Source organism: Streptopelia decaocto, assembly GCF_964273445.1.
Source record: "Streptopelia decaocto genome assembly, chromosome: 7".
In the NCBI taxonomy this organism is placed as follows: Eukaryota; Metazoa; Chordata; class Aves; order Columbiformes; family Columbidae; genus Streptopelia; species Streptopelia decaocto.
The window spans coordinates 3,160,085-3,187,912 of record NC_138661.1 but is presented as its reverse complement, the minus strand read 5'-3'; the positions used below and the strand labels follow the sequence as shown (position 1 = coordinate 3,187,912).

Sequence of the window (27,828 nt, the reverse complement as noted above, 5' to 3'; positions counted from 1 at the left end):
AAACTGAAGCTTGGCGTGCTGTCCTGGTTTTGTTAAAAACAAGTTTCTCTTTTAGTGAATTTGCCTGTCAGCTAAAGCTTCATATCAGCTGCATTTTCCTGGAGAACCGGCTATGTGTTTTGGTAAACATAGCAATGGAATGCAAACGTATAGATAAGCATGGATGGACATCTCGCCAGAGGGGCAACGAGAAACTGGTGACCAAGAAACTGACCAACTGTGTATAACATCCCATTCACGTGATACTTCATATAAAAGTGGGAGATCACGAGGATCTCGTCCCTTTTCCTTACGGCGACATTAGCAGAGGACCTTGCTATCATCCCTGCGAACTGAGGCCAGTGAGAGACTGAATCCAGCTCCGGTTGGCTGCAGAGTCCAGTCCAGGACTTCGGGTGCCGGCTCTGCAGTTGCTGAGACTTTCAAGATTGGTTTTGTATATTTTGTATTATTTTCTCTATTCTTATCAGTAGAATTAGTAAAACATTGTTAATTTTTCCAACTCTCTTCTCTGTCCTTCTGTCCCTCCCGATCGCCTGTGCTGAGTGGGAAGGGGGGAGAGGGAGGGATAAAAGGGGGAAGTGAGGGGAGGAGGTTAACAATACATCTGCCAGGGTTTTATTGTCACCCCGCAATCTAAACCCTCGTCACGTGCCTAGAAAGAAACCTCCACACATAAATAAGGAGGAACTGGGAAGCTGGCATTTCCCATTTAGCACAGTACTTCTCAGATCTAACCTGCGGCCCGCTGCAGATTTCCTCACAGAGGCGCAGCCAATTTAATGGCAGTGCCTGGCGATTGCTCTCCAGACACATCTTCCCCAGGTGCGACCCACGAACCCCATTTCTGATTTCACAGATCCCAGCTGAAAACGAGGGACCAGACGGCGCTGGACGCTGCGGAGCAGTAACGTGGTGACACGAGCTCAAGTGACACACCGAACTCCAGCCATTTACCAGTTTAATACTAGAAACAGGAATTCCCTCTAAAAATCACGACCTGCAGCTATTCTTAACTATTACTACCAATTACCCGTTGCATCAACACATGATGTGAGATCTATAAGAAACAATATACTACAATCTTTGATGGAAAAGGAGCTATAGACCCGCTCCAGTGAGAGCATATGCTGTCCTATATTCAACTTAAATGTGAAAAAGTTACCCCTTCAGACCCAGGTTTACTTTCCTTTTATATTACTGTTTCTGCTACAGCCATAAAGAAATGTCAGACTGAAGTTTCGAGTTATTACTTGAGACCAAAATTAAATCTAAAACCCGATACATCGCACCAAGGAGCGCATTTGCAATCATGAATTTTCCCAATCAGGACATGGAGCTTTCTGTAATTGCATGTTGTATTTTTTTTCCTAAAAATAATTAGTATTTAGTGGCTCCACTGTTTAGTAGTAAATCAAGAATTTAAATAAAATTACAGGTTTATTAAAAACACGCAGAGGATAATCAGATACAGGTCTGAAAAGGCAAGCATTTTAGCATTATCTTTGGCTGCTGAGAGAAAATAGATGGTTTTATGGTACTAATAATGACTGACATCTTCTATTAAAAGGTAAATTACAGATTATTTGCAAGTTAGAATGGCTTAAAATTTACATATTATGTAACATACGCTTGCGGGTTTTCCTGCTAAGCACAAGTACCATGCAATTAGTCCTTCTTCAGCTAACAATTACAATAATCGTACAGTGATACAAAACCAAAGCACCTTCATCACTGCTTTCTATTCCTCAGTTACCCAATAACTATGTAATTCCTGTTACTATACATGACATTAACATTAGCATTTGACTTGGATTTTACAGTCCCAGGTTTGAATGCTAAGGAAAGGCACAGGAATATAATCTTGTTCCAAGTCCTACCTTAGTTTCAAAGACCTATGGAAGTTTTAGCCCGATTAAATGCACAGTGGGGAGCTTTCCTAAGCACTTAATGGGTATGATTAATCCCATGTAATGTAGTTAGCAAATAATTGTGTATTCAGACTAAACATATTGGCTAGGGCCCCTTTATATTTAATGATCATGGACAGGCATGGTGAGAAGGTACCTGATTTCATCCTCATATATAATATATCTAAGTCCACTGGAGGTGCTTATGTCTACCTAGGTGAGATATTTACATTTAAGTGAGACTGAGATGGATCCCTGGACAAAGTGACACAGTAGCTTGTTGCTTTCACCTAAATGGTGGCCAAAGCATCGAAAGGCCAAGATAAGAAATAATTGCAAAAATAATCGTAGGGCTTGAACTCAAAGGCACACGGCAAGCCGGCACACAATTAATACTAAATAGGTTTGAGGATTTCCAAGTCACGAAGTTGAGGCTGGACAGAGCTAGAAAGTAGCACTTGTGTCTGATAGCAAATGATTTGCTAATGAAGGGAAAACAAATTGATCAGCCAAAGTGGTTGGCAGATAGTATTTTACAGATAGCGAGGTGGCAGAAACCAGTTCAGTCTGAACAAAAAAACCCAACAGATTTACGCTGGCAAGAGCACAGAAACAATCTGAGAACTCGACAAGGATGAAAGGACAGGGAAAGGATGGAGATGACACTGGTCAACGGCAAACTGTGTTGAAAGGCAGAAATAGCCCTACACAGCCCTATTGTCTATAATATAATTCTTGCTTGTGACATCTCTGTAACAAGACAATGACAGAAAAGCCTTTTGCTTTCGTTTTTCAGAAGAGAGAGATGAGGAAAACCAAAACCTACAGCTTTTCTTCTGGCAACTACATTCTAGAAAATAATATTCTTAATATTTGTTCACTTACCTGTCAGGTCAGTCCTACTTAGACCTCACTGATGAGGAAGTGAAAATCAGGATTAAAAGGGAAAATAAAAAAATGCAAACTGAATGTTTAGAAGAATATGATGTCAAGGCACTACTCTTTTCACAAGGGGAGTAAAGTCTTGTCTTAGAGAAGATGGATTCTGATCTGGATGTATCCTAGAGCCAGCATGCACAGAGTTATTTCAGCCTCCTATCTGCGAAAATGAGAATAAATTGGTTTTCTGGTATCTTAGGTATGATCTTTACCGCAAAACACTGTATCATCCACTCTTTGCAGCAATAACCACCTCCAACGTTTTTCTGAGGCCTTGCATCAAGAGAGGACTCCTAGAGTACGAGATCCCTCCATCCTCCAACACAAGAAGAAAGTGGCGGACTCTTGCTGCCATCAGTGGTGAAGTGACACGAGGAAGGTTCATCTCCAACAGTTCCAGTGTGCAAGGGAGATCCAACCTGTTCTTCCTCCCTTTTTTGCTCACCATATCTACACCAACAGTCTTCCCAAGAGCTTGGACAGTTAAATAATTCCAGTCATCTAACGGCTCTCTCCTCAACAGTACAATTCTGCAGACTCAAAGGCCTGTGGTTGCACATTATAACTGTTCCCATCCCATCCCTGCTGGTGACGGATGGACACCATGGTGAGGAAGTATGTGTTCGCCATATCTATAGGTTCCTTTGAGCTAAACCGCTGCAGTAAAGTGGGTGACACATTCCTGATGATGGAAGCCCTGATGTGCAGCGGATCGATGATCTGAACCGCCATGGTCTTCCCTAGATATCCTTCCACCTGTTGCTCATTCTCTTCCTCTTCATCAGACCATCCACAGTATGAGCTGAGACTGTCATTGTCTTTGAGAAGGAACATGGCTGGCTCTTAAAGGTCCTGGTCTCTGGCCAGGCCGAAGCTGAGGAAACACAACCACTTTGTAAAAAGTAATTTGCGTGCTAACGCTAATCATCCTTTCAAGACCTTCTATGCATACTGGCCTTATAACTCCTCAGCGATCTACCACATCACACGTTCCTACGGAGGTCTTTTCCTCCCATCCTCGCTTCCTTCCCGCCTAACCCCAGTTTGCACCCCGCTACGGGAAGGACTTTCCACCAACGTCAACACGCTGGGGACTCTGCCCCATCTTTGCAAAAGACAGACGAGCAGGAGGCCTTTCGCAGGCATGCTGTGGGGCCGGGGATGCGGCTGGTCGTGCCTACCTGATCTGCTCTGCCTCTCGACTCTGCTGTGCCGACAGATTCCCGAGGGACTTCGATTCTGCAGCTCAAGAATGGGAGCAGCAGAATCTTCAGCAACAGATAGAGGGGAGAGCTGCCTAGTCATGCCTCTGTGTCTGCTGGGGCAGTTGCCTCCTGGCTTGCATTGGATGACAGATGATCGTGAGGCACCTGAGAAGAAAGAGTTTGCATCAGTTTTGGCTGTAAAGTCCCTGGAGGAAAGCGGGGCTTTCAAAAACCCTGTCAGCGAAATGCGTGCAAACAATTCAGCGGGAGGAAAAAGAAGCATACTGCGAAAAATCAAGGTTTCAGCTCTGGTGAGAATAAAGTAAATAAGTAAATAAATACTTAACTCTCTCCCCCCTTATAGAAAAAAAAAAAAAGGTGCTGCATGAAAACCAGTCTTTCCCCTGAAGAAACAAGAGCCCTACGCTGCAATGTATTCTCAGCCCTATGTCTCTTTCCATAGGGTCTGAACAGGCAAAGGAATTTGTACTCACGTGGGCCCCTTCCTGAGCACTGACACTGAATCAGGCCCGGGGAGAGGTCACCGTTCTCCCTTAGGGTGGAAAGAGGGCTGAGGAACCACAGCCTCCCAGAGGAGAGCGTCCTCCTTCCATCCTCCAGAATGATCCTTCAGGCTCCTGCATGGAGTGAAGCCACGGTCACTGACAGGTCTTTTGGATGAAGACTTCTGCTAAACCATTGAAGATGCCAGTTTTAAGCCTTTGTATTCACCAAATCAGAATCTCCACATGTTCCGAGAAGCTGCTTTCTCTTCTTCTGGTAGGTGCAGACAACACCGAGACGCTGTACAGAGGCACAAGGCAGCAGAGAAGACCAGGTCCCAGAAATACCAGTGGTACCAGGCAAAAGGTTTGCCAGTAAGAAGGACACCACATTCTACAACTAAGAGCTTGAAGGACTGGATGAAGAACCAGCAAACAACCGAAAAGAGTGAAGCGGTGGAATCTGGCAGAGTGAACCTGCACATAATTTATTGAAGGTGGTTGTTTAAGAGGTGGACACATGAGCAGCACAAGAAGATCCTCTTCTCAGTCAGAAAGGCAAGATGACAGGCCATCTTGGTAAGTATAAGCGTGTGTTCATGGGCAGTTGAGATCACCCACCGCTTGTTCTGCAGCTGCTGCTTCAACTGGTGACCATCTTACCTAAACCTACGGTACATACATTCACCCAGAGTAGCCACTGACCTTGCCATGACTTGGAAGGATTTAGTTCGACAACCACACCTACTTCCCATTGAAAAGAATACAAAAATAGACACAAAACCTACCTGCAAGGTGTCAAATGTGCAACAAATACAGCAAACTTCTCAGAGGGCAACATTCCTTGCTGCAACTCGAGCTGTTTCAGTACACTTTGTGCAATAACTCCATGCCAAACAGCAACATAAAAGTATACTCAAAAGCAAGGACTGTGTTCAAGATTGAAGAGATTCCATGAATCAAGTGACCACTCTTTTGCCAGAGGAAGCTACAGGGTTCAGATGACCTTTCACAAAGTTAAAGCCATGTTTGGTGCACCAGGTCTAACTATAATAAAAAAATCACAAATGAAGAGATGTATAGAATACGGTATTATACAGAAAAACCCTCTCTCTGCTTATTTAGAGCCTCCAAGGGTAGTTTTTACCCACCAAGTAGACAAGTGACTGAACCAGCAGCTAAGCCTCCAGAGATGATCCTTCTCAAAGATGCTCTTCCCCTTCTTCTCTGTCCAGTATAAGGGGACTTTGACACAAGGGGACTCCCAAGTCTATGTTGTACCTTGCCACACAGTCCTACAAATCTTATCAATGCCGTGTACAACCCACAGTCTGCAACTGTGCACCTAGAAAAGTCAACTTTGAAAAATGAAGACCTATATGAACTTTAAACACTGTATTGTTTCCCCTGATTTTTTGGTGAGCTTTACTTCCTAAGAGCTTTTTAGAGCCTACTGGGTATTTTCAAACCCTTAAAAAGCCATTCAACTTCATATGCGTACTTTTTAATGGAGAAAATAATAATCTAACAGCCACACAACTTCCCCCATGACTTTGTTCTACTCATTTCATAACTCCACTTGACTTTGTTCTACTCATTTCACAACCCACTTGTCAAACAAGGAAAACGTTACCTGCTTCATAAGACTGTAAACATCTTGCAAGTCACTCTGAGGCTGAAAAGTACATTAGAAATGGCAGCCTTTCGCCATTCACAAGCATAAATAAGGACATTACGCCTTTCTTTGACAGCCAGAAGCTAGTTCCAGCCTCCATGAGGTTAAGACAACCAGTATTTGGGGGTTAAACATTCAAACAGGCACTTAAAACTTTTCAGGTCCGCAACCTAAAGAAGTTTGATTTTCAGAGAGCACTTTCTGACTGCTTGTCCTCTGAGAATCAGCCACCAAGGTGTCTTGACCCAAATCACTACTCACTTTGATATGCATCATTTAAAGAGATTTCACTAAGTTGAAAGACATGCTACATCTCCATTCAGATATAATTTAGGACAAGATCAAGATTCACATTGCACTCGGCAGGCGTCTAGCAGATGATCCGCAACCAAAATTTCAAGGAAACCTATTTCTCCTCACATGCAAAAAGAGCTCTGAGTTATTTATATCTGCTACAACAAAGCAGCATCAATCTTTCCCTGTACACTGAGAAACTCAGCAGTTGGGACCAGAACAGCAATTCAAGAGATTGCATTTAATCGAAAGTCACTGCTTGATTCAATGAAATCTTCACTCTGCTTGGAAGCAATCAGATAGTACAGCGATTTATCAATATTTCATTGCTACAGCTAGAAAGCCTGCACCATCTAATGCTACTGAAACTGAATATATTTTAAGGATATACTTTCTTGGGGAAGGTGAATAGATATATGCTGGCCTAACTTACCCAAACCTGGTCCCAGCAGCAAGGACAAGAAATCACCACTTGCACAGAAGAGCAATGAAACCTCGTACGTGCACAAAGCTGCCCCACGTGAGAGGAAGAGAAGGCAGAACTCATGTAACTTTGGTTGTCTCATGCAGCAATTATCAGTGATCAAGTAAGGATCACAGAATCCCAGAATGTCAGGGGTTGGAAGGGCCCTGGAAAGCTCATCCAGTGCAATCCCCCCATGGAGCAGGAACACCCAGATGAGGTTACACAGGAAGGTGTCCAGGCGGGTTGGAATGTCTGCACAGAAGGAGACTCCACAACCTCCCTGGGCAGCCTGGGCCAGGCTCTGCCACCCTCACCACGAAGAAGTTTCTCCTCAAATTTGAGTGGAATCTTTTGTGTTCCAGTTTGTACCCATTGCCCCTTGTCCTGTCATTGGTTGTCACCGAGAAGAGCCTGGCTCCATCCTCCTGACACTCCCCCTTTCCATATTGATCCCCAGGAATGAGTCCCCCCTCAGTCTCCTCTTGTCCAGCTCCAGAGCCCCAGCTCCCTCAGCCTTTCCTCACACGGGAGATGCTCCACTCCCTGCAGCATCTTGGTGGCTGCGCTGGACTCTCTCCAGCAGTTCCCTGTTCTGCTGGAACTGAGGGGCCACAACTGGACACAAGATTCCAGGTGTGGTCTCCCCAGGGCAGAGCAGAGGGGCAGGAGAACCTCTCTGACCTACTGACCACCCCCTTCTAACCCACCCCAGGTACCATTGGCTTCCTGGCCACAAGGGCCCAGTGCTGGCTCATGGTCACCCTGCTGTCCCCAGGACCCCCAGGTCCCTTTCCCCTATGCTGCACTCTAATAGGTCGTTCCCCAATTTACAATGGAAGGATACACTAAGGCCCAAAAAATCAAAAAGCAGCATCTCCCTTTGAACTTTATACCTTCACAAATCATCATAGGATCACAGAATGTTCCAAGTCGGAAGGGACCCATGAGGATCATTGAATCCAAATCATGTCCCTTCATAAGACAACTCCAAAATTCACACCATGTGAATTCCACACACTGCACACATGCCAGATGTGGAGACCTCATGGGTTTAGGCAGTGACACCATGTCCTCTCTGGAGAGGACAACAGCAGCGTGCTGCTACAGCTTGCCATGTGCAAATGGAAAAGCAGCTATGCAAAAAGAAGGTACCATAATACATCTCCAGAGCAAAGGAGCTGGACTGACTTATTTTAGATGCCAACCTTAGGATGAGAAAAATAGTGCCCTGGAACTATCTGCATCTCCCTGTGTCCATGACAAGGACCATCCTGAGCAGAGATGTTTACGCTGGGTGGAACTTTTCACCTGACGGCTTTACCTGATCTCCCTTCAACCTGACTACTTGATGTAAGAGGTTGCAACAGATACCGGTAACTCAGTGTGGACAGAAGGCTCATCCAGTTCCTAGTAGAATGACCCAGTCAACTCCATGAACGTGATCCATGGTTTTAGCACAGATGAATCCCAGGCTGAGAATGAATCCGCAGTTTGGGCATCATTTGGTATTTTAAGGGAATGTTACTGGAAGAGATTAGGAAAAAATCCTAACAAATAGGAAAAAAACTTGCCAGACTGCCAGATCTCGCTGCTAAAAATGTTCCTTGATTACTTGGAGCTTATAATTGAGTGTCAAAGCAACACTCAGTCCCACAGTATTGACAAAGGAAGGAACTGGAAAGGACCACACGCGATTGCATCGAGCACGTCTTAAAGAGCCAAATCCATCTGGATGGCTTTTCATCATTGGATAAAAATTAATCCCTTCTCTTTCCCATTTTTAAAGATTATTTTTAGTTTATCATTCTGTTTCAACAAAGCCTTTCCCTTGCCTTGCAAGTGTGGACACTTTACAGCATAGGAAGTAAAGCCATTTCTCTGCACATGAAGACCAAAGGGAAACCAGCAAGGAGAACCTGCAGCTTTCCACATGCTTCCATAATAAGAAAGTCCATCCTTGTCTTGAATTAATTATGATATACTTATTCCAGCGTACGTCAATTTAGCAAGCTAATTATGCTTATGACTACCCTAGACCACATGATTAATATCAGCAAATTCCACGTTCTTGAATACAGGAGGAGAGGAGCCACCATGAGCTGCTGCCGCCGTGTCCAGTCAAACCAGCAACCAGCAGCCTGTACCTTGTCCTGAGCCATTTTCACCTACCACCTGTAACCTCGGAGCAGCTCCTGATCCTCTGAAAGCCGTGATACCTTATTTTGGGCATTTTAGTTCATACGCAGACTTCACACACAGTGAGACAACACGACCTCTCCTCAGCTGGACAAACCACTCCTGTTCTGCAGGGGGCTTGGAGAGAAGGGATTATGCTTTGAGGTTCAAACCCAATTATTTTCAGAGTGTTTACTATATGACATATTTACTATATGACATATGTATATGACATATTTAGCATGTGACAGCAGTGCTTGGAATACGAAATACCCCTCGTGCAATTTCATTTGGGACAAATTTCTGGTTTCAAAGTTATTACTAAAAATAGATTAAATGGACTGACTGGACCCCCCCCTTATAGAAAAAAACAATCAGAACCTCCACATGTTCCGAGCAGTTGCTTTCTCTTCTTCTGGTAGGTGCAGACAACACCAAGACGCTGTACAGAGGCACAAGGCAGCAGAGAAGGCCCAGGTCCCAGAGTAAAATAATGAATGCAACATGAAAATGCAGCCCTGGAAGTAATTTTTATGGCCAGGCCCCCACAAAACTGATTTTTTCTTTTATTTTTTTAGCCAACTGCCTTGCTGGAAATTTAGAGCCTCTCAAACAGGGAAATCAACTCCCTTCCAAAAGCCATCCCTGCATTCATGAGCCTGGATTACCAACATGAAGCACTGGCTTATTTGGAGACAGCAACACCTGGCTTGCTGGTAAGCACCAAAATACATCTTCTCTTTTTGATGACACAACTAAATCAATGATTAAATAGGTGATGTAAGCGAGCTGGACAGTTTCTTCGTACCATGTTCACAACGCCCTGAAGAATAGTGGTCACCGCTGGCTACCTTTGTGGCTTCGAGAGAGACCAGCTTTTCCAAAAAGTCAGTCAAGGCATCTACAATCTATCTTAGTCATTCAGTATTAAAATACACTTACTCTACTGTGTCCTCAAAATCTCAGCTCCTAATATGTCATTGTTTTTGCATTGTCAACACGATGCCCTCACACCACTGCCGCGGAAACGATCGCCGGGATTTGACAGATGGATGGAGGGAGAAGCCAGCCTGGTGTTATGCGGCATGTACGTCAATCGAATGTTCCTGCTAAATGGGGCCCCGGTGAAAGAATTGACAACTTTTCCTTTACGCCGTGACGCTACCTGCGAGGAGTGAGCATCGCGGCGCTGACGGACCCGCTCACACATCACGAGCCTATTGTTGCCCGCAGCCTGCGCACAGGCTCACGTGGATAAGAATCAGTTCATTGTGAGGGCTGGAGACTTAATTCTGGCCCTAGTGTCACGCAGTGAGAAGATGACGTGAATTTTGCAGCCAGGGAAATATCAGATGCATACAACCCCATGGGAAAGGGGACTGAGTTGCACTGCTACTGGTAGAGGCGAAGAGAGCTTATTCTGCCTGTTTAACGACAATAAAACCTCATTAGCTTGGATTAGTCATGGCTTTAAATGGATTGTTTGCTACTCTTAGCACCCAACTGGGGGCAGGGCTATCCAACACCATCAATCCATTGGTGAGTTAGGTCCATAGCTTATTTTATTTCAGCTAAAGTGACTTTAAAATCAAATCCCGCCTTTCCTTATGCTGGTGTAAACCCACAGGAACTCAGTACAATCAGCAAAGCTGTTCTGGGCATACACTGGAGTGCCTGAAGGTAACAGCTGAACTGGGAAGTTAAAATTCAAGGGCAAGCTCTCCCCAGCTTTTAATGAGTTCAGAACCAGCAGTTTAACTCAGGACATGAAGGTGTAATTACATTTACTAAACCCAAGCAAAACTCAGGGAGCTTGTCTTTGCAGACAGCGCGTTCCACAGGTTTGAGGAATAAGCATCTCTTGTTCAGTGAAAAAAAAACATTTTGCCACATCTCAGATGTTTGGAGACGATGTTCTGCTTTTAAACACATCCTTCCGAGACACTGCTGTGGTCTGTGTATTAGAATTATGCACATATGTCTGCTCAGAGTAAAGCCTTGCTCATTTACTACTTGCTTGTTTTGGAAGTTTTTGTGTTTGCAGGGGATAAGAAGGTTACAACGTATCTTGGGGAAAACAAGATTTTCAGATTTTAATGAAAAACAAATGACTCAGTGATGGTGTACAGCATTTCTCTTGTACTATGATTAACTATTGTCAAGAACAGAAAGCAAAAAAGCAGATATTTTTGTTGTAGTTTAACAGTGACATCCATCAGCAATTTCTGCCAATTATCCATTCGGTGTCTGTACACAGCCATTCACTTCACATCAGCAGACAGCAACTTCACTCACAATTAGAAACCTCAACAACTTCCACGTGTCCTCCTATCCTTGCTATAAAGCGAACAAAAAGGCACCAGAGGGAGTAAACAACCTAAATTTCACACCCTATAACTAAATTAGCCCCTGATGAAGGGATGTGTCACTCTATACCCTCGCACCTACTTACCCTTCCAGATGAGCAGTTCCAGCCTGATTGAAGGAAAGCTCTGACCACAGTGACCATTAAGAGACAGAGAGACCTGTGGGGATGGCCAAGGTATATCTGACTCTACCTTAGAGTTGGGATGACACAGGTAACTTCCTGATGTCACCTTCCAGCCCTGCATCTCCTTGGCTTTCTGATGGTCACAGTGTTGGGACCCGGTCCCAAGGTGCTAACTTCTGATGTAACATCCAGACTGATGAACAAGGTGGCCATGGACCTTGACACCACTTACAGCTAAGATCTAGAGAAGAAGCACAACAACCTAAAGCAATATATAAACAGCAAGAAAACCTGATAATACCCGGACAGACCAACGATGCATCATTAGGTAAAAGAGAAAAGATGAGCCCAACTCTGCCAACTGCAAAACCATAAGTCAGTTTTGAGCAAAACAAATAAAAAGAGCTAAGGAGAAGGAGTTGGGTGCATCTGCATCTATAACACTATGAGATCTGGCAACTTAAGGAATTCAGAATTTAACTAAAACTACTGGAATTGGGCAAGACCATCTGTGTATGGTCCACCTTAGTTGTGAAAGCAACCTGGGATTGTGTGTGTGCTCCCAGCTTCTTTGGTTGCCACACAGCAGATGGTTTTGGGCTGCACTGCCAATATGGAAGTTACATCATGCTGCTGTCCCTGTGCTTGATATGATCTGTCAGCTGAAATCTGCGGTCAGAATATCAGTGACATCTGTTCATACAAAGTTCAAGGTCTGTGAAAGGCCCCGGCAAGACAAGGTGTAGCATTTGTACACACTGTCTGTGCTTGCAGTGGAAAAACTGTAAGATCCATACACCAAGGACATGCAAATGTACATTATTGTTAGAAGTAGTAGCAGTAATAATCATACTGAGATTTAACACACATATTGAAGAGCCAAGGAGCTTCCACTTATGCTGACTATTATGCTGACTCTGCCCTGCTCTGGTGAGACCCCCCTGCAGTGCTGGTCCAGCGCTGGGTCCTCAGCACAGGACACACATGGACCTGCTGGAGAGGGGCCAGAGGAGCCACAGGAATGATCCGAGGCTGGAACAGCTCTGCTGGGAGGACAGGCTGAGAGAGTTGGGGTGTTCAGCTGGAGAAGAGAAGCTCCGGGGAGACCTTATTGCGGCCTTTCTGTACTTAAAAGGGGCCAATAAGAAAGATGGGGACAGACTTTTGAGCAGGGCTTGTTGTGATAGGACAAGGGGTGATGGTTTTAAACCAAACGACAGGAGATTCAGGCTGGACATGAGGAAGAAATTGTTGGCCCTGAGGGTGGTGAGAGCCTGGCCCAGGTTGGCCAGAGAGGTGGTGGCTGAACCATCCCTGGAGACATCCCAGGCCAGGCTGGACGGGGCTCTGAGCACCCTGAGCTGGTGAAGATGTCCCTGCTCATGGCAGGGGGGCACTGGGAAGGTCCCTTCAACCCAAACGATTCTATGATTCTGTGTTTCTATGACTCTATGATAGAGGTTCTCTATGAGAACACGTCAATAACAACTTCTGAATGAGATCCTTAAACACACATTCCAAGGGATGTCTTTTGCTGCCAAAGATCTACATGACTTTCTTTTCCTCAGATACCTGACACCAACTCAAGCCAGTCACAAGATTCATCAGCCTGAGACCAAACTTGCTTTTCAGCACTTCAGCACTGACTGAGCAAGAGATAAACACAAATCACTTCATTCAAAGCTGCACATCGTCCCATTGAAGAAAACCTCTCTTATAAACTTTGTAATAAATTATACCAGATGAACCTCCAATAGGTTCACCATTCATATACTTCACTCCAAAATAAAATGTTACAAAACTCTATAAAGCTTCCTTTGAAAATGAATCTTGTTATTGCTAAAATTGAGTGACATTTCCAAAAAGAAATGGACATTCTGAATTACACTCTCATTTTTATTTTCAGTGCAGTAAAACAAGAGTAGCTTCAATAAAAGACATGCGGTTGCTTTGACATAGAGTTGTTGTGAATGGAGTTTCGACCCAGGACACTGCAGAAAGCACTCATATGCATCTCATTATTAAATAATTACGATATAGCGTCTACTTCCAAGAAACACTGCAATAAATCCAGGCCAGTTCACGCGTCTGCTAAGATCCGAGTGTAAAAGCAGTCAGCACACTGACACACAGCCCAATATCAAACCGCCTGTATTTATCTCCTGTTTGATGGGTGTCTCCAGAGGGTGATTCATTCCAGCTCGCTCAGACACCAGCCTTGGGAGATGAATCAGCTCTCGGAGGTGCCCACCTCTCCTGCTGACTCCTGGAAGCTCAGACAACTTTCTTAGTACTTACTGACGGTGACACCCCTGCCTTTCCACTTAAATTTGAGAAAAAACTTCTTCTCAGTGAGGGTGGCAGAGCCTGGCCCAGGCTGCCCATCGAGGTTCTGGAGTCTCCTTCTCTGGAGACATTCAAACCCACCTGGACATGTTCTTGTGCGACCTCACCTGGGCGTTCCTGCTCCATGGGGGGATTGGACTAGATGATCTTTTGAGGCCCCTTCCAATCCCAAACATACTGTGATACTGTGATTGAGATACCTCAGGATGAGTCCAAACCTGGCGGTCTCGGGCTCAGTGTCCGTGGCAGCACTGCGGTACATGAATTAAGCACATGCTTTAATTTCCTTGCCTTAGAGCCTAATTAAGCACATTTGAGGAAGAGTTAAAAGAACATTTTACAGGTAAGCAGCTGGGGCAAAAGACAGGAAAGGAGGCTGAGGGGAGACCTTCTCGCTCTCTACAACTGCCTGTAAAGAGATTGTAGCATGGAAGGTGCTGGTCTCTTCTCCCAAGGAACAAGTGATAGGACAAGAGGAAACGGCCTCAAACTGCGTCAGGGGAGATTTATAGTGGATATTGGGAAAAATGTCTTCACTGAAGGGGGTTTTCAGGCATTGGAACAGGTTCCCCTGGAAGTGGTTGAATCATCATCCCTGGAGGGGTTTAAAAGAGGAGTAGATGAGATTTTCAGGGACACGGTTAGGATGATGTTAGGTTAACAGTTGGACTTCATGATCTTGAGGGTCTCTTCCAACCAAAATGATTCTATGATTCTATTTATCACTGTATTCCTGCATTTTGTAACCCCAGGAGATACTTCCAACTGTTTTCTCCACTGCCATTCGGGCAATGCCTCTGACAGGTCTCACCCCTGCCTTTCCACGATGGCGCATTTGGGATAAGTCTCATTCTCACGGTGTCCATACAACCCACCCGCCTCAGGCGCTCACTACATAGAGCCCTGGTGCTGTAGCCAGTGCCGGGCTGGGCCGGGAGAGCTGGCCAGACCAAAGCAAAGGCACGTTCTGAAAAGTACTCGGTGTTGTGGGTCTCACCTCAATACCCACCTCACATCTCCCAGAACCACACAGACCACGTGCCAACCCTCCTTGGCATCTGTCCCCGCTCCATTTCTTTCCACGTGAGAAGAGCTTTCTGTGCGGTGATCTGCAAACATCTGGGTGCCTCTTTACTACTGAAGGAGGCTTCTTGCTTGGATTTCACTCCACCACGCAGGAGCCAGCAGCTTCTGCGATTCTACCAGAAGATTTCTAGGAAGCCACAAACCTCAAGTGCTTGAAAACTGCCAACATGGAGCGCGCTGGTCTCTGCTCTCCAACCAGAGCACAAGATGCTGCAGCATCTGTTCCATGTGCCCTCCCCACGCCAGGGAAGGAAAGCGGGGGACAGAACCAGTACTCTTGGGAGGCTCACTGCCCTACCCCATTAGGATTCTTCGGGAATCCCTGCTAAAACCTTTGCTGATCTGTAAAACTGGCTGCAAACACTCACATTTAATGTATGGGTCCAGTATTAGTTCAGCTTGGCCGGCTTCGTCCCCAGCAAGAACCTTTCCATTTTCAGCCTGTCGGATCTGACAAGCGCTGTCATGTAGTCACTTCCAGTCTGTTGCTCTTTCCTCCTACCACGGCTGGATTTTCCCTGCCTAAAGAAGCAGGCAGCGCAATATCTGACGCTGCTGCTGCAGCCCAGCACGGGGAGGAGGTTAAGACCGGACGGAACAGAAGCACCTGACAGCACTTGGAGTGTTACGTTGGAGGCAACCGCGACTTACGAGTTGTCTTAGACCCTACGGGGTAGGGACGGTCTCTCGTCCTCTGCATTCACTGCCTGGTGTGACATGAGCCCGGGCTGTGCAAGGAGCTCTTAGGGAATAAAGGGCAGCAAATCACCCCGTTAACCAGCACAGAAGCCAGCACACCCGGCCATAACGTTGCTGCTCTAACAGCAGCCGACTGTCTGAATTACAATTCTGCACGTCCTAAAATCTGGTGCTGTGCAACAGCGACGGACCGACATCAGCAGGCAGGTCCATCAGCTCCTTCAACTTTCTTTAAGGCATTTTTTCCCCCTCCAGAAAGGAACACCAGGTAACCACCACGCCTGCAGAATACTCAATATCACACATACGCTCCGAGGGAAAATGAGACAAACTATTGCCTGCTGCATCAAAACCCAGCCCCGTTTGTCATTTAACCAGCCTGACCCAGGTAGATCGGAGAACTGGAAGTCACGCTCTGCTGACAAGCGCTGCACCGTGGCTCTTGCTTTGTTTTTATCCTGGATGTAGCACTGAATTTAACTCACCAGGAGGAATCACATTTCATTGTTGTTCGGCATAAAAGCTCAAACCAGAGACAGCACACACCTTGCGATTTTATGGCTTGGGTGTTCTCAACAATGTACCACATCTGGTGGGAAAAGGGTCCGTTTCTGGCAGAAAAGCAACTTCAGAAAGTACCACTCAGCTCTTTAAAACATTTGACGCTGAATATAATAAACCTGCAACAGTGCAGTCAAAGCCTGAGATTTCTACAGACATTGAAAACAAAAACTTGAACATCAGGAATATTTTTAGAAAGCTTGACTGTCTACCTTTGATTTATACCACATGTATACCTGCTGTATTTTTTCAGCATGCCAAGCTTTATATCTGCATCACGGCTACAAGTGCAGTCGTATCTCATGCTGGACAACATCACCACATTCCCAGTTGACCCTGAAGTGTGATGTGAAGTCGCGATCTGCAAGGAACGAGGCTGTCGTGTCCGATCGAGAGCACACAACAGATTCCACAATCTCTATCTCGTGGTTTTTGTATTAAGGAATTGCTTTAGAGCCGACACTTCTAAAAATAAGGGTGGGGGAAAGCAGCTGAAGGGAACAATTGGTATCTCAAGCTGAGGGGCTACAAGCACAAAAAAGTTGGTGCCTCTGTCTTCAAAGCAAAAAAAACCCCAATAAATCTAATGCACAATAGTAAAATACTACAGAAAATCGGATAACATTATGCGGACCTAATTTCACATCATTTTAAAAGCCAGAATTGAAGTACGACAACTTTATCAGTTGTTCACATTTCAACAGCAGTTTCTTCATCAGGAATCATTCACACAGCAGTTGAATACGAGCAACAGGAATGTAACTGTACTTTTCCTAGATGATATTAAAGTGCTAAAAATGCTATCCAATCATTACTTTAAAAATATACCTACACATACACACACACATTCACATTACTTTGCACGGAACAGAGCAGGAGCAAAGTAAATCCCTGCCTAGGGTTAGATATATAGGAAAAAAAAGAATTTACCGTCTGGCACAGGCGAATTTAATTCAGAAACATTGTAAGACGGTAACGGTGCCACTCTCGCCGAACGTTTCTTCATCCTTTGAAACTGCTCTCCCACTCACACGCTCGCTCCGTCTCTGGTCTGCATCGCGTTTGGTCCCGAGTCCTATAGTAAACCCCCGGCTATGGCTGGTGCTGGATGTTTGTCTGGAGATGCTGCAGCAGGCTATGAGGACTGATTTGCTGTTTCCCTGGGAAACCATTTGCAACACATTCAAACAATGCTTGACCCCCGCTAACACTTTTTCTTTCGTTCAACTGTTAAGCGTGGCAGATAAAATACAAATATATATTAGCGATCACGCTGCGTAAACTTGAAAGCGCGGCAACCCCTTTGCATGAAAGCAAGGATTTCATCAAATATCTGCGCTGTGGTAGCAAAGCAGACGGCAGATTTCTCAGACAACTGCAAGAGAATTATGCAACGCAATTTTCTGGTTCCTTACACTGTGACAATATAGGGATGATTACAGTAATTATTTTAAATAAACTTTGAATAATGCAACTCCTATAGAGCTGCCAAATCAGGAATGCCTTGGGCAAGAGAGCTAGTAGTATCTAGCTCTGTATCAGATAGCAAAGTAATGGTATTGGAGGAGTCTCTTCTTTTAATGCCCTACAAAATTTGCCACCACCAGGAGATACATATATATATATATATATATATATAGGCCACAGTTGGTCTACATTTCTTCCTCACTTCCCTTGAGGCAGCTGGGACATTTTTTCCCCTCTTTCCCTGACATCTTCTCACTCTTTTACTCTCTTTTTATTATTATTATCTATATTACTGGGAGTTGTTCCCATCCTGGGGCTTGGTCCTCCATCCCCTACTATATCACCAAACAGGGAGGAGTCACCAGCTGTAAGAGTCGGCATGAAGAAGGCCGAGAGAGACCTGATCAATGCTGATCAATATCTCAGGGTAGGTGTCAGAGGATGGACCAGACTCTGTTCAGTGGTGCCCAACGCCAGGGTGAGGGGCAATGGGCACAGACTGAAACACAGGAGGGTCCATCTGAACATGAGCAGAAACTTGTTTGCTGGGAGGTGCCAGAGCCTGGCCCAGGCTGCCCAGAGCGGGTGTGGAGTCTCCTTCTCTGAGACATTCAAACCCCCTGGACCCACCTGTGTGATCTGCTCTGTGACCCTGCGTGAGCAGGGGGGTGGACTGGGGGATCTACAGAGGTCCCTTCAACCCCAACCACCCTGTGGTTCTGTGAGGAAGGACATTTGAAAAGGATCAAGAATCACTGACCTAGAATGTCACACGCTGGGCTTCCCGAAGCAGCTGGCTGGCATCTCACGTGTTTCACACAGTAACAAGCATTGTGATGGGTATGTGTGCAAGGACCCGTCCCTTCACTCACCCATAATGAGCCAGCACACACGGAGGAGCAGAGGGGAGGAAGCAGAGTCCCCACCAGACCATCCTCTGGCCGCAGTCAGAGAAGAGCCTGGCACATGAGGAGAACTGAGCTACAGCAGCTCATGACTCCACCATACCCAGAAGGGGCAGGAGACCACCCTTAGGTCTTTGTGGCAACCAAGCCAGAAGCACAGGACATTACTTTAAATGCATGACCTTGCCCTGCACATCCCTTTAATGCTGCTCTCCTATTCCTCTTTGGGAGAGAGAGTGTCCTGCACTCTTTATTCTGTTGATAGAGTCAGGGAGAGACAGTGGTTAACCCTACAGAAGGGCAGGAGAAAGGACCTCATCACCCTCTCTTCCCAAGGCCATCCTGCCCCAGTATCTCATCGTTTATAGAATGTCCTGAGTTGGAAGGACCCACAAGGATCATGGAGTCCAACTCCTGTCCCTGCACAGGACACCCCAAAATTCATACCATGTGTCTGAAGACATTGTCCGGTCTCTTCTTGAACACTGTCAGGCTTGGGGACGTGTTCAGTGCCAAGTACCTGGGACACACTACAGAACAAGTACATGGAAAAAAAGTGGTTACAGTTGCTTGGTTTTCAACCCAGCATGTCCTCTCCTGGAAGGCTTGGAGCTCTCCTTTAGGATCTTGATTACATTGCTCGCGACTGATAATGCTCTCCACCGTGACAGCCTTTCCCAAAGCAACGCACTGCGTTGCATAAAGCTAACTGGCTTTTACTGCTTATCTGCATGCAGATGATTTCCAGCACTGTGTAACAACCGCTTTTCCAAACAAAATTATCTCCTCAATTTGCAGAAGGAATTTTATTCTCCCATCTTAAGCGCTGAGAGTCAGCAGACTTTGAGATAGAGCAATCACCAGTCAAGTAATTGCTGGCTCCACAATCACAAGTCTATCTATTAATCCATGTCTAGTCCTTGAGCACTTATATAATATAAACAACATAATAATATAACACAGAGATTGTTTTTAGAAAACCATTTCTGCAAATAGGCGCTTATAATGGAATCATTAACGAACCTTAACAATGGTGAGGATGAAATGCATGAGACAATGTCAAGCAATTCGAGACATTTCTTTCAGACAATTTCAACACTAACAGCAGAACGTGATTCCATCTAAAAGCTGCTGCATTTCCTTCCAAGGAAAAATCAGCCATTGTTCTAGCACTGTAACTCAGAAGCCATATGCAAACCCACAAAGCCTTCTTTCAAATAACCACCCCAGCAACCTCCGCTTCGTACAACGCTTACAAGAGAAAAGAAGCCGATACAAAACTGTTTTAAAAATATGTGTGATTGGTACCTGTGGCTCCCGTCAGACTGAAGCTTCTCTGGTTACACAAGCAAGAGCTTTGGCCGTCTGTTTCTGCTCCTACTATGAACACCTGATTGCACTTCTTATGAGATGCTATTCATATGGGTGCTCTGATCTTTCCTATGTACTCTCTATCTCCACCCTAAATGTGCTGAAGAATGAAACAATATGGAGCAGAAGTGAGAGAAGCAAGCTCTGTTCCTCTCTCCTGAGGTACATCAGGTGCAAATCCATCTACAAGCGGCGTGTGATGCCCAAATTTGCCAGGATGGTATGATAGTTACTGCTCAGACCGCAAGCCAACATCATATCTGTGCTGCTGTGCCGCGTCACCTCATGTTTATGCAAGACACCACAGTGGGAAAATACGGGTGTTTTCCCCCAAAAAATTAATCAGTAAACTAGTTTTCAAGTCCCTTTAAAACAGATCTCCATATGCCGGTGCTTGACTCAAATTCTGTGCTTTCAGTCTACAACGTGTTGAAGTTTTCTCATTGGCAGGGAGTGGGAGCCGTGGGATACCTGGAAATGCAGCTCACGACTTCTCTGACCGTGTCTCCTCTGAGACATTCAAACCCCCTGGACCCACCTGTGTGATCTGCTCTGTGACCCTGCGTGAGCAGGGGGGTTGGACTGGGGGATCTACAGAGGTCCCTTCAACCCCAATATCATCCTGTCATTCTGAGCCCCAGGTCCCTGTCAGCTGCTGCCGAGCGTGTGGGCTCCACAGTCTGGAATTAACAAAACCCAATGCGATCCAATGCTCCACATAACCAATCTACATATGCAATTATTTTCACTCCAGGTGTCCCTGTTTGTCAGGAAAACATGCAGTATGAATTACAGCAGTGCAAATTATACAGCGTGTAACTAACGACACAGCGAAAACGAGAACGCGGGCTGCAGGCCCACAACCTCCACATCTGTTCCTAGTTGAAGCGAACACTGCTAAGACACCAACCAAAGCTCTCGAGACAGAAGCAGCATCCATTCCCTTGCACTGATTTTATTGCAAAAGATGATTATCGGATGTGACGTGTCTCAGGAGAGATTCCTCATCCCCAGACGAGGGTCCCAGTGGTTGGAGGCCTCTGAACCGCATCCAGGTTGCTTCATACAGCCGTCCTTGTGCAGGCACGCTGCCTGCAGCCAGCTCTGCCCCCCGGCTCACTAAATATTGATCCAGACAGGAGCACGGGGAAGCTGGGGCTTGCTGACTCACTAACCAGAGAGCAAACCAGCGCTGGAAGCGGAGTCAGAACCAGAGAGCGCTGAGTCACATCCACTAACAAGTACTCCACGCTCACGGCAGAAAGGGACCGATGCTGTCAAAACACACACCATCCTCCTGGCTCGCAACATCTCTGTTTGCAGCAGTCAGTCATACATATTTATGGCATCTACTCCAAAAGTAAAGGCTATTTGCTTCACTGAAGTTGTAAGCTACATCAATTTTTCTACACTGAGGGTGGTGAGAGCCTGGCCCAGGTTGGCCAGAGAGGTGGTGGCTGAACCATCTCTGGAGACATCCCAGGCCAGGCTGGACGGGGCTCTGAGCAACCTGAGCTGGTGAAGATGTCCCTGCTCATGGCAGGGGTGGCACTGGGGGACCTGGGAAGGTCCCTTCAACCCAAACTGTTCTATGATTCTATGTTCAAAAGCTGTAGCTGACCTCTGAGGTTTATCTCAAGTGTCAGACCCACATGGATGGATGCTTGCCTGTGACCAACCAGGCTCCAGTCACAGTTGGACTCACTTTCTGCTGACAAAACTGGCAAGAGAGAGCAAAATCATCCGGAGGTTTACCTCGTGGTTAAGATATAAAGGATAAGGTCCCTGTGAAGGACACTACACCGTCTCGCATCACCAGTTGGTTCTGATGTCTACAGTCCTAATCAGTAAACAAATTGAGCTATGTCAGGTTCAGCTTAGGGGGCTTTTTTCCCCTGTGGGAAACAATTAACAACCAAAATTACAATATGAATGTAATCCCGATGGGGAGTGACAGAATATCTGATCCAGAGAAGATGACAAGTGCGCAGTGGCCCCAGGGAGACAGAATCATCTCAGCTAAAGGAAAACAGCTGCACAGGTACAGGAAACACTGATTTTCCACACTGATAATGCGATTCATCTCACTTGGCTTGGGACACCAAAATCTGAACCAGCTATTCCAAACCCTTTTTAAGGTGAATGGTTGGAAACTGGCAACTCTAGAAGAAAATTTGCTTGGTCTCTGTTAGATGTCTACTGTGAACTGAGATTAGTAATGCTGTGAAGGCACCCACTTCAACCTACTGACCATAATGATGGGGAGGTGACTTGCTCACACCCGGTCACCCTAGTTAAGGCAGATGCTCACAATGGGAAAACACATTGTGTGAAGACCTGGTAAAGACATGAAAGGACTTTCTATGACTCAAATCCATTTTCTGGAACAGTGTTCAGATACAAAACTGTAGTCTTGGTTTGTTTTGAACACCACTAGTTACAAGATCCATATGAAACCCACTTTGCATGCGCTCCTGTAGCCAACAGGTCAGTCTGTTCCCAATCACTAGACTATAAGACTCTCATAAACATGACTTTTATTGGCTCTTCCAGACTGAGCATGTGATTTAAGATGACAAGCTAAAAGGCCATTACCAAGTTCATTTTATCCTGGTGGAATACAAATCAGACGCAAGACGCCGAAGAGACAAACAGTCAAACCGAGATGAAAACAGGCGTATCCCACAAAAGGGATTTTTATGTGTAGCAAAGTCAGGGCTTTAGTTTGAACTTTTACCTCGCTTCTAGCAAAACTAGAAGCATGCAGCAAATGTTATTTAATTCAAACAACAAACTCAATCCAAAACAACTTCCAAGGCTCGCAGAAAAAAGTACCATGCATCTCACTGCTGTGCCCAGCCACACCATATGGATTTTTGAAGAATCGAATCCTGAATTCCTTACTCTGTCTTAACTTTCAGTGACTTAAATACTTTTGGATACTCTTGCTCAGCAACCCAGAATATCGGCTGTGTTTGATAAGCATTAGGGAAGTTCCTTTTCCTTAGGTTTCCCATAGCAGAGACTTAGGCATGGATTCCAGAAATTCTTCTAAAATTAATAATTCATTCACAAGCTACAGCGTAGAGCAGCTCAAGCTGATGCCTCCCAAAGAGGGACCCTGGACAATTATACCCCCCCAATCCAAGCTCCCGCCCCCCAGGTGTCCCTCTGGGCCAATGGCAAAATTGGAGTCTGGGGTGTCCCTGTTCTCCACCGGATCTCTTGATTTTCATCAGGTGGGTTGCCAATTAAAATTCTGACCTTCAGGTGCTATTTTGCACCCACAGCTGGAGACAATAAGTTCTTGGTAACAGCCAAAACATTATTCTGTTAGACACGTCCTGTTCCTTCACTTATCTCCAGGGACGTGACTCTCCTTATCTTCCAGCTTAAAGACTCTGGGGCCTTTTTTCACTTAACGAAGCAGAAAGTTCAAAGGTTCACAGCTTGCAGAAGTTACGCCAGGCAATCTCACACTAAGCAAATTCTATATAAGCAGTTCTATATTCTATAGAAGCAACCTGAGCTGGTGAAGATGTCCCTGCTCATGGCAGGGGTGGCACTGGGAGAGCTTTGAAGGTCCCTTCAACCCAAACCCTTCTGTGATTCTATGATTCTATGATCCAGTGGCTACATGACCAAACACCTGACTCCACCGCAATTAATCATTACCCAAGCGTAAATTAACCAGCATCTACAAGCCCATACTCCAGTGGTGGCCATGGATTCACACACCCACAGGAGCCCCAGTTCCGAGTATTTAAGTGCTTAGAGGGTCCCACTTGTTTAAAACAATTGCGTCCTCCATCGGCTTCCTGGTGGATGGCATCAAAATCACTGTGCCAGCAGCGGCGAGTTCCTGCCTCTCTTCTCCAGATCTTCTGTCCAAGGAGCTGGAACCAGCAAATGATTCTACAATGGCATTTCAGCCTGGGATTCGCTGCTCCCAGAAAGACGCCCTTAACCTCGACCTCGCTAATAACCAGGTATGGTTTGAGAACATTCATATTAAAGGCACACTAAAGCAGAAGAGGCAGAAACTGAGCTTTATCCCGATTTGCTGGTATTCTGCAAATACCAAGAAGCAAGGTACTCATTGCCTGCTAAAATCTCACCTAACAAATGCGAGAAATACTACAGAATCTGAAGGGATTTTAATTCCCTTGGTGGCTGGGTGTTTCTACAGTGATCTCCAGTTCACGCTAACATGAGTTGCTATTTTCAGTAAATCAGCCCAGGAATTCACTCCTTAATACCCACCCTGTTTTCCTAACAGAAAAAAAATGCAAAGTGATCTATTTTTAGGTTTCCCAAGCAGGCAATTTCCAGAGATCAGATTAACAGCACCAGCTAAACATCCTTTCAAAGGCAAGGATGTGGACATAAGTGGCCTTTTCAGACCCCGAGGAGCTGCTGCAAACCAGCCGAACTGCTGGAAAACCCATTTAAAAATGCTCCAATCACCGACAGCTGGTTACAGAATCCCAGAATGTGAGGGGCTGGAAGGGCCCTGGAAAGCTCATCCAGTGCCATCCCCCCATGGAGCAGGAACACCCAGATGAGGTTACACAGGAAGGTGTCCAGGCGGGTTGGAATGTCTGCACAGAAGGAGACTCCACAACCCCCCTGGGCAGCCTGGGCCAGGCTCTGCCACCCTCACCTTGTCATTCATTCACTCCAACTGCGTTCAAGTAACACTGAGCTAATAACAAAAAACTTGCTAATAATAAAAACTTGCTATTATTAGCTGAGCGAATAATAAAAACCAGGGTGAAGGAAAGAGACTCAGAGCTCAGAATGGGTGTCAGAAGTAGGATGCTCTGCAGAATTCCCAAATAAGCATCTCGTCACTGCATCCAAACCACTGCAAGTGATGTTTTCCATCCTGTATACCACAGGCAACTCAGAGTGGCTGTTAAAGACAGGCACAAAATATTAGAAAGAGAAGCAAGCCTGGTGCCAGCAAGCACCGCTTGCTATTCGGCCTTCTGTGTCTTCTTCGGAAGCAATTTAGGTCTCTCTAAGTCAAAATAGTTTGACACCCACGAGCATCAGACACCGGGTTTCAGCAGATTCCCGAGGCAGATGTGAAGCCTTGTGAACGACTCCTGCACAGGGAGGGAACACGAACACGCCACCCCGTGTCGTAGCTTTTCAAGGAGAACAAAGCGACCAAGTCCTGATTCAATGGCGGACTGTGTTTTAGGATTAATTTCCAGCTGCTCTGGTAGCCATAAAATCTACCACCCCTTGGTTTCGGGCTATTTGACCTAAAAGCATTTTTATTTTCCATTTGAAGTGCTGATGTGACGCCAAGTTTCCCTGCACCCATCAGCACGGGTACCACGGAGGATGCTCACGTATCCCTGGTCCAGCAGAAGGATCCTGTGTGAGTTTAATTCCCCCTCTATTTCCCCCAGAACTTAGGCTGGCTTTAAAACCAATATTATACAAACAACAAAAAGATCTCAGGTGACAAATTCAGCTCTTACTAGTCTGGAAAATAAAGCAGTGCTGAAGTTTGAGAGAACTCTTTAGATCAGTAACAACTTTTTGAATTTTCTAGCAGGAATTATCTACAAATTCATTGAAAAATAAAACAACGAACCCAGTAAAATCCTTGCACTACAGGAATGAAAAATTTTGGTACTAAGAAATCTCCAACCTTTTGTGAGTACTTGTTGTCTAATCTTCATATAATCCTCCCTAATACCTTTCAGTGTAAATCTCTGTTACGTGCGACATCTTATTAGCAAGACAATGAAGAGAACACAAGAAAAGTCTCCTGAGCAGCATTAGGGGATAAAGGAAGGATTAAACAGTCGGGACACAATGAAAATGTGGGAGCTGTGTATTCACCAGACCAGTCCGGATTCTAATACTCTCACTGGGTCAGTTACTGAAGTCCCTGCGCTGTCCTGCAGGACTGTGCTCGCGGTGACGGGTGGTGGCAGGACCCGGCCATTGTCTCACCACTGGAGATGGTTTTCCAACATAAGAGGAGGGACACGGATGCTGTTCTCGACATATATGAAAAGCTGAGTGCGTATGCACCAGAAACAGTCAGTAAAAGTGAAATAGGCTCTTGCTTTACTTTTACACTTACAGTTCAAGCCTGGAGAAGAAAAGGCTCTGGAGTGACCTTATTGCAGCCTTTCCATACTTAAAAGGGATCGAGAAGAAAGATGGAGACAGCAGGGCCTGTTGCGATAGGACAAGGGGTGATGGTTTTAAACTAAAGGAGGGAGATTCAGGCCGGATGTGGGAAGAAACTGTTGCCCCGAGGGCGGTGAGAGCCTGGCCCAGGTTGGCCAGAGAGGTGGTGGCTGAACCATCCCTGGAGACATCCCAGGCCAGGCTGGACGGGGCTCTGAGCAACCTGAGCTGGTGAAGATGTCCCTGTCATGGCAGGGGTGGTACTGGGTGATCTTGGAACGTCCTTTCCAACCCAAACTATTCTATGTTTCTATGATTTCTTTAGGATGATGATATCCTTTCAGTAACGTGGAAGGGTCTATTTCCCAGAGAGGAACCGGCAGCCCCATGCACAAGGAACCTATTCCAGGGACACTTTCACAGCTCACCCTCCCCACACACGTCCCCATCATGGGCTGGGGAAGCAAACACACCACCCCAGCGGCAGGTCCAGGAAACCCGCTTCATCTGATGGAATTGGGAGATATTTTTATGAGTAATTTCTTCAGGTCCTCGCTCCACTTAAAGAATTGACCGGTGGCTCAAAACAAGGTGGTTCAAAGTGAAAGTGCTCCAATCAAGGGTACCCCTGAGATCTCTGCTGCCTTCTAGTTGACCGGGAGGAGACGCACCCCTGCTTATACTGGCTCCCCAAGCAAGGCTTTGCAGAACCCGAGATCTGGACCAGCTGGGGGCCAGCAGCCATCCACAGGCTTGATCTGCTCTTTACTTGAAAGACCAGTGCACTCCATCCTTTAAAAATCAGACCTTAATCCAAAATAAGTTCTTACTCAATACTTAAAATCAAGACTATTTACTGCAACAGAGTACAATATTGATCTGGAGCTGGTTTAACTTGTCAGAGGTAAATCAGAGCCCGCAGCAGGATTCTATTAAGTTATTGGAGAACCCATCTCCTCGTTAGGCAACTTGCTGTGCTATCAGCACTCAGTTCTCAAACCAACTAATCTGGCATCCAAGCACCCTCTTATGGCCTTTGCTGGATAGCGGCATCTTCAAGCCCAAGACAACCCTCTGCTTACAAAACCTGTGTGTCAGCGTGGCCTGTTAATGGGTAGGAACTGGTAGGTCTGGTCAGAGAAGATCAAGTGCACAGATCTCAAGAGATTCAGCACAGCTTCCCATAACCCATTGGACACGGTTGCCCACTCAGAGGATTATTTTTAACACCTCCACATTCATGTTAAATATCTGAGGAGGGGTTGCCCCACTTCTACAAAAACATTTTCAGAACCTGGAATCAATGTCAATGAAAAGATGGAGGTTTTTTAGACCTTTTTCTTTTCCTTGTCTATGACTTTCTTGCAAACCATAGAATCATTCTGGTTGGAAGAGACCCTTAATATCATCCAGTCCAACCATAACCTAACTCCAGCACTAAACCATGTCCCTAAGAGCCCCATCTAAATGCCTTTTAAACCCCTCCAGGGATGGTGACTCCAGCACTGCCCTGGGCAGCCTGTTCCAATGCCCCACAGCCCTTTCCAGGAAGAAATTTTTCCCAATATCCAATCTG

The 27,828-nt window shown here is 45.7% G+C and overlaps 2 protein-coding genes across 2 annotated transcripts in view; one reads left to right on the top strand and one right to left on the bottom strand.

The window, feature by feature from the left end:
• Positions 1-27,828, bottom strand: part of SLC35F4 (solute carrier family 35 member F4) — a gene marked incomplete at its 5' end in the record, with an annotated part of 138,610 nt that overhangs the window by 21,019 nt on the left and 89,763 nt on the right. Inside the window, one exon of the mRNA XM_082058085.1 lies at positions 4,031-4,219. Coding sequence (XP_081914211.1) covers positions 4,031-4,219 — 189 coding nt within the window. The remainder of the gene's footprint in view (positions 1-4,030; positions 4,220-27,828) is intronic.
• Positions 18,197-27,828, top strand: part of LOC309442145 (inositol 1,4,5-trisphosphate receptor-interacting protein-like 1) — a gene marked incomplete at both ends in the record, with an annotated part of 43,649 nt that continues 34,017 nt past the window's right edge. The window contains one exon of the mRNA XM_082057713.1: positions 18,197-18,244. Within this exon, the coding sequence (XP_081913839.1) occupies positions 18,197-18,244 (48 nt within the window). The remainder of the gene's footprint in view (positions 18,245-27,828) is intronic.